Consider the following 13,253-nt stretch of genomic DNA (forward strand, 5'->3'; position numbering starts at 1 on the left):
AACCCGCAAGGAAGGGACCAACAAGTGAGCCAATCCCATACGCCATGTTACTCAACCCAGACGCCTGTGCCGTGGCACCGCCTTCTCCAAGTCAGATTCCATTTCCTTTTTGCGCTCCTTCTGTTCGGTAACAGCCCCAACCTCTATCAGCAGGCCGGGAAGCAGTAGGGCAACACACAGCCCGAACAGGGCCAACAGAGAGCACAGCAGCACCTTTTGCTGCAGGGAATTATGGGTCACGAATCGCAGACAAACGAAGATTGGCATGGCTACAACAAACATCGTTGAAAGGATATAATCTCCTACCAAGGCCGAATGGCACAGATTGTTTTCGACTCTACTGAGGTTCCACTCGCTCGGTTTCAGATCGATGACAATCCTGATATACAATGGCAAGTGAACCAGCTAGGCCAGGACCACAGTGATTTCCCCCTTGTTCACTGCCTGGTTACTGGAACAGCGCCAACAACTCGAAACGTGATCATACGCCTGTCCCGAGCGCAACACGATCGAATGTGCTTGCCTAGGATAATTCACGATCTGTTGAGTGCCTACCTGGGCAAAGTGTTGACACAGCCAACGGGCTTCGCAACATTTTTGGCAGAGTCTGATAGCCGTGTTCAGGAATCTCAATCCTTCTGGAAGCATCTACTGACAGGGTCGACCATGACCCTTCTCGGAAATGACATGCAGGCGACTGGTAGCTTCTCGCAAATCCAAGCTCGTCGGGTTGTGCCTTGTCCCAAGCTGCCGGAGGGTGCCACAATGGCAACTGTTGTTAAAGCAGCGTGGTCGCTTGTGCTGTCTCAATTCACGAGACAGACAGATGTTGTATTCGGACAAATCGTCAATGGACGGTCTAGCCTAGATATCGCTGATCCCCAGCATATTGTTGGGCCTTGTGTCAATATCAGCCCCGTGCGCGTCGACAAGATAACTCACTCTTCATTCACGGATCTCTTGAACAAAATCCAACAACAGCACATCCAAGCCCTTCCGCATGAGACACTAGGGCTCGATGATATCTGTAGGGCCGATGGATGGAGCCACGATACAACATTTGGTTCCGTGGTTGATCATGTTGACTCGCGGGACTTGTTGGAGGTGAGAGTCGACGAGCTCGCATGCAAGGCCACTCGCTATTCGCCCGAACAGCCCGAGCATTCGGCGACTCGAGTGTGGGTGGTGTCGGAGCGGAATGTCAAAGACCTTTCCCTGACGATTGAAAGCACGGAAGAATTCTTATCAATGGACCAAGCCAGGCAGTTTGGGGAGCATATGGGAAATCTCCTATCTCTCGCCCTGGCCCGGCCCAGTCCACCAACCTTAGATTCGGACCTCGTGGCTCTTGCATCGGTGAAACCTCAACTAGACTGCCTCGCTTAAACAAGGTACTTTCCTGAGTGCTCTGGAGCACTTTCTCGTTTTGACAGGGCTTATAAGGCCATTGTCCAGGGTAACAAGATGGTTTTCATGAGCTTGAGGAAGGAGAGACATGAAAAGTCGGACCCAGTAGCCACCGAGTATATTTTCTGAAAGTCAACCAAATACCTTAATTAATCCATAATACTCCCGAGAACCACTAAAAGAGAGTCTGCACAAATCTCCAGATCGGCCTAATATTATTCTATTTGTAATTTGTCAATATTCGTCAGTATATTCACAACAGCCGCAAAATACAAGAAGATGTGAAAGAAAAGTAAATGATGGTTATATAGTTTGTATGCCTGAGGTGCCATAAATTACCCCATTGGGACTAGCCCCTGTCACACCTGAGGCATCCTCAACGCGCCCGAACCAGCGCAGTGATATCATTTAAGCTTAGCTACCTCCTCACTTCACTAGCTCTCGATTGATCAACCATGGCCGAATACTGGAAATCAGCGGTGTGTCTCACTTCTCAAACCTGTCGCCGAACTCCCCTCCAGGAAAGCCACTAACGCATACCTCTCCTAGCCTCGATACTGGTGCAAGCAATGCAAGATATTCATCCGCGACACCCCCTTCGAGAAAACCCAACACGAAGCCACCGGCAAACACCAGGGTAACCTGAAGCGATTCCTACGCGACATCCACCGCGACAACGAGCAGAAGCAGCGGGACACCCAGAGAGCGAAGAGTGAAGTCGAGCGACTAAAATCGGCCATTTCGGGCTCGCCCGCCGACAGTGCCAGCAATGCCGCGACTCCCTGGAAACGAGCCGCTGCCGCTGCGCCCGCGCCCGTCGAGAAACAGGTGTCCGTAGAGGAGCGGAAACGGCAGATGGCGCAGCTAGCGGAGATGGGGGTGGCGATTCCGCAGGAGTATCGCGGGGACATGTCCCTGGCCGGAGAATGGCAGACGGTGTCGGAGAAGGTTATCGACGGCCCGTCGAAGCCGTCGCTGGGCGTGCGCAAGCGAAAACACGAGGAGCCGGACGAGGAAGAAGAGGAAGCTAAAAAGGAGGCGGAGAGGTTCGTGAGCAAGCCATGGGGGTCGAGGACAAGGCAGTACCCTGGGGCTCAGGACGACACGGATCTGGATGCGCTGCTTGCTTCTACGAAGGATATAAAGAAGAACAAACCATCGGCTCCGGATGCGCCTGCCGAGGGGGATGATACAGAGGTCTCTAAGACACCGGAGAAAACCGAAGGCGAAGCGGCGAATCCGGAGACGGATCAGCCGTCGCATACGAAGGAGGAACAACCACCGACCGCTTCTGTTCCTGAAGTGAAGACTGAGCCCGAAGAGGCAGCTGGAGGAGTGGTCTTCAAGAAGCGCAAGCCGAAAGTGATGAAAAAATAACGATGATGACGATTTTGACATTATATCCACTTGGCACAACACTCCCCGAGAAGTACTCTCTGGTTCAATCGGTAGTATGCTTAACATACGGCATCCTGCTCCCTTAAAACCGTTCGATCGCCTCCGACTCTTGTCGGTAAAAGGGAGAGTACGAGGCAGCGCATTACAACCAATTTTGACTCTACAAGGAATGGATGGGATGCAGCCGCAAGGTTTTGAGCATTCTTTAGAGACATCTATTTTCTCTACCATGTGGGCTGACCTCCAAGTCACTGGTCTGAGGAAGCACGAGACCTTCTAAGGGTCCTATTGATCCTTGATTAGGGCTATATCTGGGGTTAATAGAGTCTGATCCTGTTAAATAAGAGCAACTGGGCATGACATGACCATAAATTCAAGGGGACTCTCAATTAAAGCGATGATTTGGTTAACCCAATTTTTACTTAAATTTAATGTGAACAGCAAGGCGAGATGAAGCCAAAGTAAATGGAAGATATAATTGAAATATCCGTTGACATCGGGCAGGTGCATACATGACTGGAGTGCACCCTTAACCTAATTTAATGCAAGTGCGGAGAGGACAAATTCCTGCCTTAAATTTTGGGAACCGTAATTTACTGGCCCCAAAAGCTTTGGCCGGCCGAGTTCTCTCTTCCGTCGCGCATCGTCTCTCTCTTTCCCTCTCTCCCCCCCCTCTGTCGCATCCACCCCAACGTCCACCTCCACCCCAAATGCTGTGCTTATCAGGTCCGGAATTGCCTTTTCTCATGGAATAGTCCGTTTCTCCCTGCTTTTCCGCCTCACTTTGGACCCGCTATATGGTAAGTAACTGGCTTCATTTTCTCATTGCTTGCCTCAATTCCTGCCATCCGAGACACCACCTCCTCTGCTTTATCCCCCTCCTCCAGCCATTTCCCGACTATCGGACATGATCAACTCGCTGTTCTCTGGTTACCTTCTCGCAATCTGCCTCGGATTTATAAGATGGGGGACGTCTGTGCTGGTGCGGCGGTGGGTATTGGACTCGACGGGGATCGGATCGCATCTACCCGGTCGCGTTCAACTCCGGCGTCACCAGAACGCATGGATGAGCCTTCCGATCGTCAGCATAGGTCGAATTGTGGCTTTCAGACAGGATGACGATACTCGCATATACCGATCGATGCTCCAGAATGAGCCATCTATATGCGCCCGCCGTCTTGCGCCCACGAACCCTTGAGATGCTCATATCCAAATTCTTTTTCCATGCTCATGCGCGAATTTGGGAGAGCCGTGCCTTTCATGTTCTTGCTGGATTCTCCTCCTATTCAATCACTATCGCATTCGATTCTTTCTGGGCGCCGTTGTCGCCACGACATAGCCTACTTTACATGGTTCCGATCGACTAACTGTCGTTTTCAAAAGACTACAGAGATTGCGTTCTGACAGGCCGCTGAACCGGAGAACAGCCTTTCATCGACAACGGCGAAACGAGAACCCTGGTCGTTAACACATCCCCTCCCAAGAATCGAGTCGTGCTTGAAAGTTTGCGTCGACGATCTACTGTCCGCCCGGCCCTCTCGGAATCTTTCCCGTGCAGCTTCCCGAATCGGAGAATATCCAGTGATCTGAGATGGCGGACACGACAGAACCAGCAAACCCGTCGAGCGAACCGCCTAATCCGGTGGGGGAATTGAGCGATGCGCCTGCTGCAGACACCAGCCATGTCGACCTGGAGGCGACGTTCCAGAGTTTGGACACCTCACTTCCCCCGATAGATAAGTCCCTGCCGGCAATGGACACCACTATCCCCAGTATGGACTCGTCACTACCACCGATGGATTCCACGATACCGTCGCTACCGTCGATTGACACGTCGTTACCCCCTTTGGACACTACGATACCGCATGAGGATTCACACCTGGATGACTTGTCTGGGGATCCGAATTTTTCGTTCGATACGAAAGACGGCGAACTACCTGGTGCCGAAGGAACCGAGTCCCATGCAGTATCCGGCCTTGCTGCCGATTCGACAGATTTTAATATCACCGACACTTCCTATCAATCTCATTCAAATGGCACCTATCCGCAACACCACCCGGAGCAGCAGCAGCAGCACCACCAGCAGCACCAGCAGCACCAGCCGCCAACGCCCCATAACCAAACACCACAGCCCCAACCGCAGTACCAGCAGCATGCGCCGTCACAGCAGTACTCCTCCCCCACGCCCCAGCCACCGGGGCAACAACCAGGACAACCGCAGCAATATCAGCAGCACAATCCCGAAATGTATCACGCCAGTCCCTCTGGGTCTACGCCTATGAGTACGCCCGGGATGCAGACGATGGAGGGCCAGGCATCGCACATCCCACAGGCACCTATCGGATCCCCGATGCCACCGATGGCGTCGGTGGGACAGTACATGACAGGATATCCGACCACCGTCGGGCAAATGGGAATGAACCAGAGCGCGCAGATGCGGTATCAGCTCCCAGGGGATCCGAACAAGATGCTGTCGGGCGGGCGACACAAGAAAGAGGTGAAGCGCAGGACGAAAACCGGGTGTCTCACATGTCGAAAACGACGAATCAAGGTACGTGGAATGAAGCTGCTTGGAGGGAAGGCAGAGGATCACTGGGATGGTGGGTTTGAGAGGTGAGGCAGGACCGCTGTGTCGCTTCGGCTCGCGTCCAGCCCACCGACTGCTGAGGAACCCCGCCATTCCCGCCCTCGCTTCTTTTCTATGCTTTTTCTCTTTCGCTTTTTTCTTTCGAGGAAGTAAAAAAAACAAATAACAATCACTTGTTGATTTCACTGTCAACCTGGAGGGGTTTTTTCATTTTACTTGAATTTTCAAACCCCACCCAGCTCTTATTTTCGCGAAGCTCTTCACTAACCCGCTACTGCCGTTTACTTCAATAGTGCGACGAGGGCCATCCAGTTTGCCGAAACTGCGTGAAGAGTAAACGTGAATGCTTGGGCTACGATCCGGTCTTTAAGTCACAGCCCACTCCCTCCGCAATCCAGCCAGCTCCCAATCCTCATCCCTCGCTGGTGGTCAATCCGCAAGACCCTTCTACCTCATCCTCGCCGTCCTACCCGGCTGCTCCTCCTGGCTACGTCCCTGCTGTATCCCAACCTTTCGCTCCGTCTGAGTCGCCTAGCACGTCGACCGAACGCTACGAGTACGGCGCGGCTATCGACCCGTCGTTGGATGGAAGCAACAACGGCAACGGCAGTAACAACAATAACCACAATACCGTCATCAACAACCACCACCACCACCACAACCACCACAACCACCACAACACCAGCAACGACTCCGCGAACATGGCCAGTCTACACAATGCGACCGATGGAGGCTTACAGCCGACTGTTAATCCGGCAACGACGACCACAGCGTCGGATCCGACCAGCTTCAGAGGTAAGCTCCCGGGTATTACTGTGACCGATGGTCCGATATGCTCACGCTCGCGTTTCGCAGTAAAACAAGTTCAGGTCAGCGACCTTCTCGCATTGAGAGGGATTCCTCCTCCGCCCCCTCATCCGATCACTTCTCTTCCGCAGAGCCGTCTCGATGAAATCCAGGCGGTATTCCTGGCTACCTATGCTCCCGCCATGGACAAGTTTTTCGAGACCCAATGGTACCAGGAGAAGGCATTGAATCATCTTCTGGGCAATGCGCAACTGATGGCCGAGTACTCGGCACTGATCGACGCCTTCAACGACCGCAACCTAAGCGACCCTAACGTCATCGCGCGACTGGAGAGTTTCGAAGCGTCTGTGGTATGGGGTACCATGGCTTTGTGTCGACATGTCATGAACATGTCGAACGGCAACCTAGGACAAGACTACGACCTCTTGGCCGCGTCGAAGCGACTCGATGTCATCGAAGCCATGATCACAGGAGAACACCTCGACGCCAATCCTTTGGCGCAGTTCCCGCCCCGGGAGACACCCGCCAACCCGCCGTCACTCACCGATCAACTTGCACAGCGGTCGATAGATTTCTGGAGTGCCATCGGGTATTTCCTGACGCTTTACGACAACGAGGCTAGCTCAGCTAAGGAGATCGACGATACCCTGGCTCGGTGTCGCACGCTTCTGGATACCTTCGAGAACCGCGACGTCATCTATTCGATTGCCATTGCTCGTCACCTTGGCCAACGGTGGGCCGACTTCCCGCGCAGCTTCCCCCAGCCTATCACGACCAACGAGAAGGACTCCGGCGCCAAATTATATGTGGCGCAAAAGTTCCTGGAACAAGAAGCAGGCGGCAAAGGAACCACGCAGGTGATCAAGCGCCTCTGTGGCATGGTTCTCCGTTCCTGGATTGTTTCACGAGAATAAGAATGCGGTGATACCTTTTCTATTAATGTCTTTATTTCTACTGCTGCAACCTGTAACATGAAAAAAGCGAATTGGCGAAACGTTTTCAGTTGTTTTAACGATGTCTCATTAGATTTATTTTCTTTCTTAACTAACCCCCAATTCTTTCTTAATGGTGGCCGCTTGTCTATTTACTTTTTTTTTCTTCTCTTTTCTTTTATATTCATCAATTCCAACGGGGAAGACATGGCTCAGGAGTTCATTGCGATTGTCAGTTCTGTCCACAGCTGGGGAAACGGCAGCACAACGGCGTTCTGGCTGCATTCCCACCTTGAAATACAAATCATTGGAAATTATTGGCACATATGTACCGGGTTTTCTTCAATCACTGTCGATCTACTCTTTCCATTTTAGTGCTCGCCCTTAGCTGAATACTGAGCAGGGCCTGAGTAGAGGGTCGAGTAGCCTAAGTGGCCTCAATATGGTGCACCACGCTAGAGATGAGACCTACCTTTTTGGAGAATAAACTGTATGTATCTAGTTATGAGATGTAGAAAACTGTTGTATATTCAGTTTATAGGGGCCGAAGCTATATTGGAGATATAGTTCGAAGTAGAAGAACCGAATTGGATTCAATGCTTTATACCCTTCAATCCTGACGGCCTGTATGAGAGACAATGTCCACCTCCAAAGGATCAATCATCCCCCGGCTGCAAATCCACTAGATCTGCCGGGATAGCCCAAGGCTCATCCCGATACATAACTCGATGACCGAAATACAAAACGAAAAACGCCGGCAAGCCGATATAAGCCGACAAAAAGTCCGCCACCGACCACTGCGATGGAAAGAACACTGTAAACCCATTGAGCAGACACAGTATACTAAACAGAACCAGCGTGATCCACGACGCGTAGGGCTGGAAAATCGATCTCTGCATGAGTTCGGACGCCGGAATCCCCTGGATATCACAGGCCTTTCGAAAACGTAGATAGGTGATCGAGCAGCAGACCCATGATAGGAACCCGCCTGTGTTCACTACATTCACAAGATAGTTCAGGATACGCGCGGAGGACGAGTTGAGGGTCAGATAGGCGAGGAGTGAGATACAGGATGTGTCACCAACAGCGTAAATAGGGACTCCCTTCGCGGTGCATCGCTGGAAGATTCGAGGCGCGCTGCCTTCCATCGCCATGGAGTGGAGCGAACGGCTGGAGAGGTAGAGGAATGCGTTGCCGGTTGACCACGCCGCGGTGAGGGCCACGGCGTTGATGACGCTGTCGAGTCCGTGTATCCCTGCGAGACGGATCCCCACGACCCATGGGGAGGATGCGGCGTCGCTGCCACCGGTGATTGTGGACGCATTCGAGGGACAGATGACGGAGATGCCGAGGACGCTGCCGACGAAGAGAGTGACGAGGCGCCAGGTGAAGTGCTTTGCGACGAGGGGAACGTTCTTCCGGGGCTCGATGATCTCGGCGGCGGTACCGACGACCATCTCTGGTGTGAAGGAGAAGGGAAGGATACTGCTGAGGATTGTCGCGATGGCGGCAATGAACCGGCCCACGTCCCCGTCTAGGATCATGGTCTTTGTGGCGCCGGGATCCTTCCAGTACCGGAACCCAAGCCGGTCGCGGTGAGGTCCTCCTCCCCAGAACAGGATGAACGAGAGCAAGAGAAGACCGATGATGGTGGCGAGTTTGAAGCCGGTGAAGGTGAACTCGGCCTCACCGTAGAATCGCACGGGGAGGACGTTGAGAAGCACTAGTAACACCAGGAGAATAGTAATCCAAACCGCGCTGTTGATCCCCGGCTGCCAAAAGTCAATGAGGATAGCGCACGCCGTCAGTTCGAATGGAACGAGAACCGCAAAGGAGTAAACATAGAGCCAGCCCATCGCGAACCCTAGACTCCTGGACACGAAGCGTCGACCATACCGGCTCATTGAGCCTCCGCGGACAGGAATAAACGTCGCGATCTCAACCACCTGGGTGAGAATGAAGTAGACCAGGATGGATATGAAGATGTAGCTGCTGAGCAAGAATGCCGGTCCCCCGGTTGCCAGGGTCTTGCCGGTGGTGATGAACAGGCCGGTGCCGACGGTGCCTCCCCAGGCGATGAAGAGGGCATGGCGGGCCTGGAGGGCGCGTTGGGTAGACGGGAGGTGGCCCGGCTCCTCTACAGCGAGAGAATCCGCCTTCTGCCTTGCCTCATAGGCATCTTCTTTCTTGTCGTTGTGTTCGTGTGATGGTGACAGGACATTATCCATGGTGTTCAGCAGGAGTGGAGGAGAGCGGGTAGAGACTCGGCCTATGCAGCTGGCTTTCACTATAAAGCCTTAATCCAACATTCCTTATCTACAGCCGTTTCCTGGAGAGAATCAATCGCTATCAGTATCATATCTCTATCTCTGATATCATTGCAGACTTGATTGGCTGATGATTGTCGTCGGACCCCCCGATGGGGATCAGCCCTAACCTCGGCCGCGCCGCCACGCAAGGGAGAGGCGGAGATTCATCTTTGACATGATCTTGCATCTGCTCGGGCTTAATAAGAACCAGGGGGTTTTGGCCCTAGCTTATAAGATTTCGATTAGAAACATCTCGGGACACTCTCTTACAGCATACCCGTGAACCAAGAACCGTCTATCCCGAATTCTCGTTCAAAAGGACTTCAAGACCCGTGGAGGCATGGATTGGCTGGGGTATCAATGGCACCAGATCAGAGAGCAGGAGCATGCTGGTCCATTCGTGACGGCAGTCGTCGTCGTCCTGCTCACATACATGCTCTACAATGTGAATCCTGCCCATGCCCATTCTTCGCTATCTCCTGAATGCTTGTAGCTGACAGTTTGGACAGGTTATGTACGCCACGGACATCCCTCATATCAAAGGCATGCCTGAAGTCCCCGGCGCGGTTCCAATTTTCGGTCATCTTCTCAAACTGGGCGAGGACCACGCGACGACCTGTGAGAAATGGTGGCGCCAGTACAACCACTCCGTCTTTCAGATCAGACTCGGAAATACGCGAGCTGTCGTCGTGAACTCCTTCGAAGACTGCAAGAAGATGCTCCTGGGCAACCAGAACGCAGTCATTGACCGGCCCAAGCTCTACACGTTCCACGGCGTCATCAGCAGCACCCAAGGATTCACCATTGGTTCCTCGCCCTGGGATGAGTCGTGCAAAAAGAAGCGCAAGGCTGCTGGGACCGCGCTGGGCCGCCCTGCTTTGAGAAATTACTACCCCATGTTCGACCTCGAGAGCTACTGCATCCTGCGCGACATGAACAAGGACAGCCAGAACGGCCAGGTCGAGGTGGATGTTCGTCCCTACATCCAGCGATACGCGCTCAACACCACCTTGACCCTCTGCTACGGAATCCGGATGGACGCCGTCTACGACGAGCTCCTCCGCGAGATTCTTCATGTGGGATCGGCCATCTCCCTATTACGCAGCGCCTCCGAGAACCTCCAGGACTATATTCCTGCGCTTCGGTACCTCCCCAACAACGAGAAGAACGCCCGTTCAAAAGAACTCCGCACACGCCGCGATACCTACCTGGACCTCCTATTGAACAAAGTCCGCGAGATGATCAAGAACGGCACGGACAAGCCCTGCATCTCTGCCGCCATCCTCAAAGATCAAGAAAGAAAACTCAGTGGCGTCGAAGTCTCTTCCATCTGTCTATCGCTAGTCTCCGGAGGGTTCGAGACTATTCCCGGTACCCTCACTTCGTGCATTGGATCCCTCGCGACCGAGGAAGGACAGGCATGGCAGGATCGCGCCTACGAGGACATCAAGCGCCACTACCCCGATGTTCGCGACGCTTGGTCATCCTGCTTCAAGGAGGAAACCATTCCCTACATCAATGCGATCGTCAAAGAGGCCGGCCGTTACTATACCGTCAGCGCGATGAGCCTGCCCCGGAAAACCGTCACCGAGGTCAATTGGAACGGGGCGATGATTCCCCCAAAGACGATGATTCTGATCAATGCTCAGGCTGGAAACCACGGTAAGCCGTCTCAACCCCAGTCGAGTCCCCTTCTGATCCTCTGGATAAGACCTAATAGACCAATACCAAATAGACACCGACCACTTCGGCCCCAACGGTAGCAAATTCAACCCCGAGCGCTGGCTCAAGACCCTAAACCCACCCACCGAAGACGACATCACCGGCCTCCCCCATCTCAGTTTCGGGACTGGCTCGCGAGCCTGCTCCGGACAATTCATTGCATCCCGCCTGTTATATTCAGCGCTGGTGCGGATTCTGTCATCGTACAAGGTCGTTGCGAGCAAGGACTGCCCGCCGAATACCGACTATGTTGACTATAACCAGTTCAAGACGGCGTTGGTGGCGATTCCGAGAGAGTTTAAGGTGAGGCTTGTTCCGAGGGATCCGGGGGTTTTGGATGATTGTTTGGCCTTGGCGGAGGGGAGGACGAGGGGGCATTATAAGGAGTGATCCTGTGCTTTTTGGCCTAGTAGGAGAAGGAACTAGGATTTAGGAGAGGGATGTGTATATGGGAAAGAAGGTTTAGACTACCATGAAAGTGATTCAAAGAACCTATACCCAGTGTAGACCCTGTTCATGCGTCTCCGGTAACTACCAGTCCTTAGCAGCCTACTAAGTCAGACATAATCCGATAATTCTATCAGTGGAGAGCCAGAATTCGACGCACACGGTTAACGAGAACAAAAACAGACTGTTACGTTAGATAGATAACCGAGGTATCCTGCAGCAAGAACCATGGCGTGTTCGTCGTCGGCATGTCCGACGAGAGAGGTAGAGCCCGGAAACAACACCTTAAAATATTCCAATTTTCGCGAAACACCGACACGATTCGTTCAAATCGAGTCTCAGTCCATTACTATCGTCAGTATGTCTTCGCTTATTAGCGGCAGCTTGTTCGATGTCAAGGGATCCGTGGCAGTTGTAACAGGAGGCAGTAGTGGCATAGGATACATGATTGCGAAGGTATATACACCCCTTGACACGCTCTATCTAACCGCTGACTTGAACCTACAGGGACTTGTGGTAAATGGCGCCAAAGTGTACCTTGTAGCCTTACCAAGCGAGCCTATCGAGCAGAAGGTCGCGGAGTTGATCGAACTTGCGAAGGAGGCTGGGGGATCTGCCCATGGGTAGGCACATCTAAAAAAATACCTCATGATTGAACTACCTCTTGTACTGCACTAACTCTTCATCCAGAGTTCCATGCGACCTCTCATCCAAAGAAGCAATTCAATCCCTCGCCACCACACTCAGTCAACAAGAAACCCACATCGACATCCTAATCTCCAACGCCGGAATCCGACGAGACCCTCCCCTACAATGCAACGTGCTCACAGCATCCCTCCCAGACCTCCAAGCATCAATGTGGTCCTCCCACCACAAAGACTGGACCGACACATTCACCATCAACACCACAGCGCATTACTTCCTCTCCGTGGCATTTCTCCCGCTCCTCGAGGCTGCCTCATGCCGTGAACTCCCCGATGGCCAGATCGGCCGGGACGACGGACGGGGCGTGATCGTGATAACCAGTTCCTGCGCAAGCATGCATAATGTGACGAATGTGGATTTGACCAGTTATGCGACCAGCAAGGCCGCAACGGACCATTTGGTGAGATTGCTCGCGGCGAAGTTTAGTCAGTTTTATGTGAGAGTTGTCGGGATCAATCCTGGATGTGAGTGATCTTAATATATTCTCGTCTACACAGAGAGAGAGGTACGTACATGACTGTGCGTGGTTATTTACTGACCGACCCAGTTGTCCCAAGTAACATGAACCCTGTCGGGGAAGAAGGGAATCTTTTCAGTGCGCTGTTTGATAAGGTCCCTGCGAAGCGGGCGGGGAATGAGGATGATATGGCAGGGACGATCTTGTACCTTGTCAGTCGTGCAGGAGTGAGTCTTCCGATTACTTTTGCGTTGTTTATCTGCTAATTTTGGGTCTAGTCGTACGTGAATGGAACGTCACTTTGTGTTGATGGGGGCCGGATTCTGCTGGCGAATGGGCAGGAATAGAGGGGATAACCACACGGAGTATGACGATCAGTATACATTGCTTGTCCAGGAGTAGCATTAAATGAGATATTGTTTGACAGAGCCTCGAAGTAGTTCTACGGACCGGGATTTCTTCTACCAGTAATTTCACCAGAC

The 13,253-nt window shown here is 52.7% G+C and overlaps 5 protein-coding genes across 5 annotated transcripts; 4 read left to right on the top strand and 1 right to left on the bottom strand.

Annotated features, from left to right (window-relative positions):
* Positions 1 to 315: 315 nt before the first annotated feature.
* KD926_011302 (nonribosomal peptide synthase) lies at positions 316 to 1,386 on the top strand (the record flags this gene model as incomplete). The annotated part of the gene is made up of 1 exon (XM_053103569.1): positions 316 to 1,386. The coding sequence occupies one exon, from the start codon at positions 316 to 318 to the stop codon at positions 1,384 to 1,386; it is 1,071 nt and encodes a 356-aa protein (XP_052953045.1).
* Positions 1,387 to 1,862: 476 nt separating this feature from the next.
* KD926_011303 (putative formin binding protein) lies at positions 1,863 to 2,784 on the top strand (the record flags this gene model as incomplete). The annotated part of the gene is made up of 2 exons (XM_053103570.1): positions 1,863 to 1,886; positions 1,957 to 2,784. The coding sequence occupies 2 exons, from the start codon at positions 1,863 to 1,865 to the stop codon at positions 2,782 to 2,784; spliced, it is 852 nt and encodes a 283-aa protein (XP_052953046.1).
* Positions 2,785 to 4,396: 1,612 nt separating this feature from the next.
* KD926_011304 (putative C6 finger domain protein) lies at positions 4,397 to 7,113 on the top strand (the record flags this gene model as incomplete). Its single annotated transcript, XM_053103571.1, has 3 exons — positions 4,397 to 5,356; positions 5,686 to 6,187; positions 6,248 to 7,113. 3 exons carry the CDS (start codon positions 4,397 to 4,399, stop codon positions 7,111 to 7,113), a joined length of 2,328 nt encoding a protein of 775 aa, XP_052953047.1.
* Positions 7,114 to 7,787: 674 nt separating this feature from the next.
* KD926_011305 (uncharacterized protein) lies at positions 7,788 to 9,359 on the bottom strand (the record flags this gene model as incomplete). The annotated part of the gene is made up of 1 exon (XM_053103572.1): positions 7,788 to 9,359. The coding sequence occupies one exon, from the start codon at positions 9,357 to 9,359 to the stop codon at positions 7,788 to 7,790; it is 1,572 nt and encodes a 523-aa protein (XP_052953048.1).
* Positions 9,360 to 9,780: 421 nt separating this feature from the next.
* Positions 9,781 to 13,118, top strand: KD926_011306 (uncharacterized protein; the record flags this gene model as incomplete). The annotated part of the gene is made up of 8 exons (XM_053103574.1): positions 9,781 to 9,885; positions 9,950 to 11,102; positions 11,176 to 11,465; positions 11,952 to 12,065; positions 12,117 to 12,232; positions 12,300 to 12,778; positions 12,862 to 12,998; positions 13,050 to 13,118. 8 exons carry the CDS (start codon positions 9,781 to 9,783, stop codon positions 13,116 to 13,118), a joined length of 2,463 nt encoding a protein of 820 aa, XP_052953049.1.
* Between the last annotated feature and the right edge of the window lie 135 nt (positions 13,119 to 13,253).

Source organism: Aspergillus affinis, assembly GCF_023601865.1.
Source record: "Aspergillus affinis strain CMG 70 chromosome Unknown NODE_93_length_150861_cov_87_049760, whole genome shotgun sequence".
Classification (NCBI taxonomy): domain Eukaryota; kingdom Fungi; phylum Ascomycota; class Eurotiomycetes; order Eurotiales; family Aspergillaceae; genus Aspergillus; species Aspergillus affinis.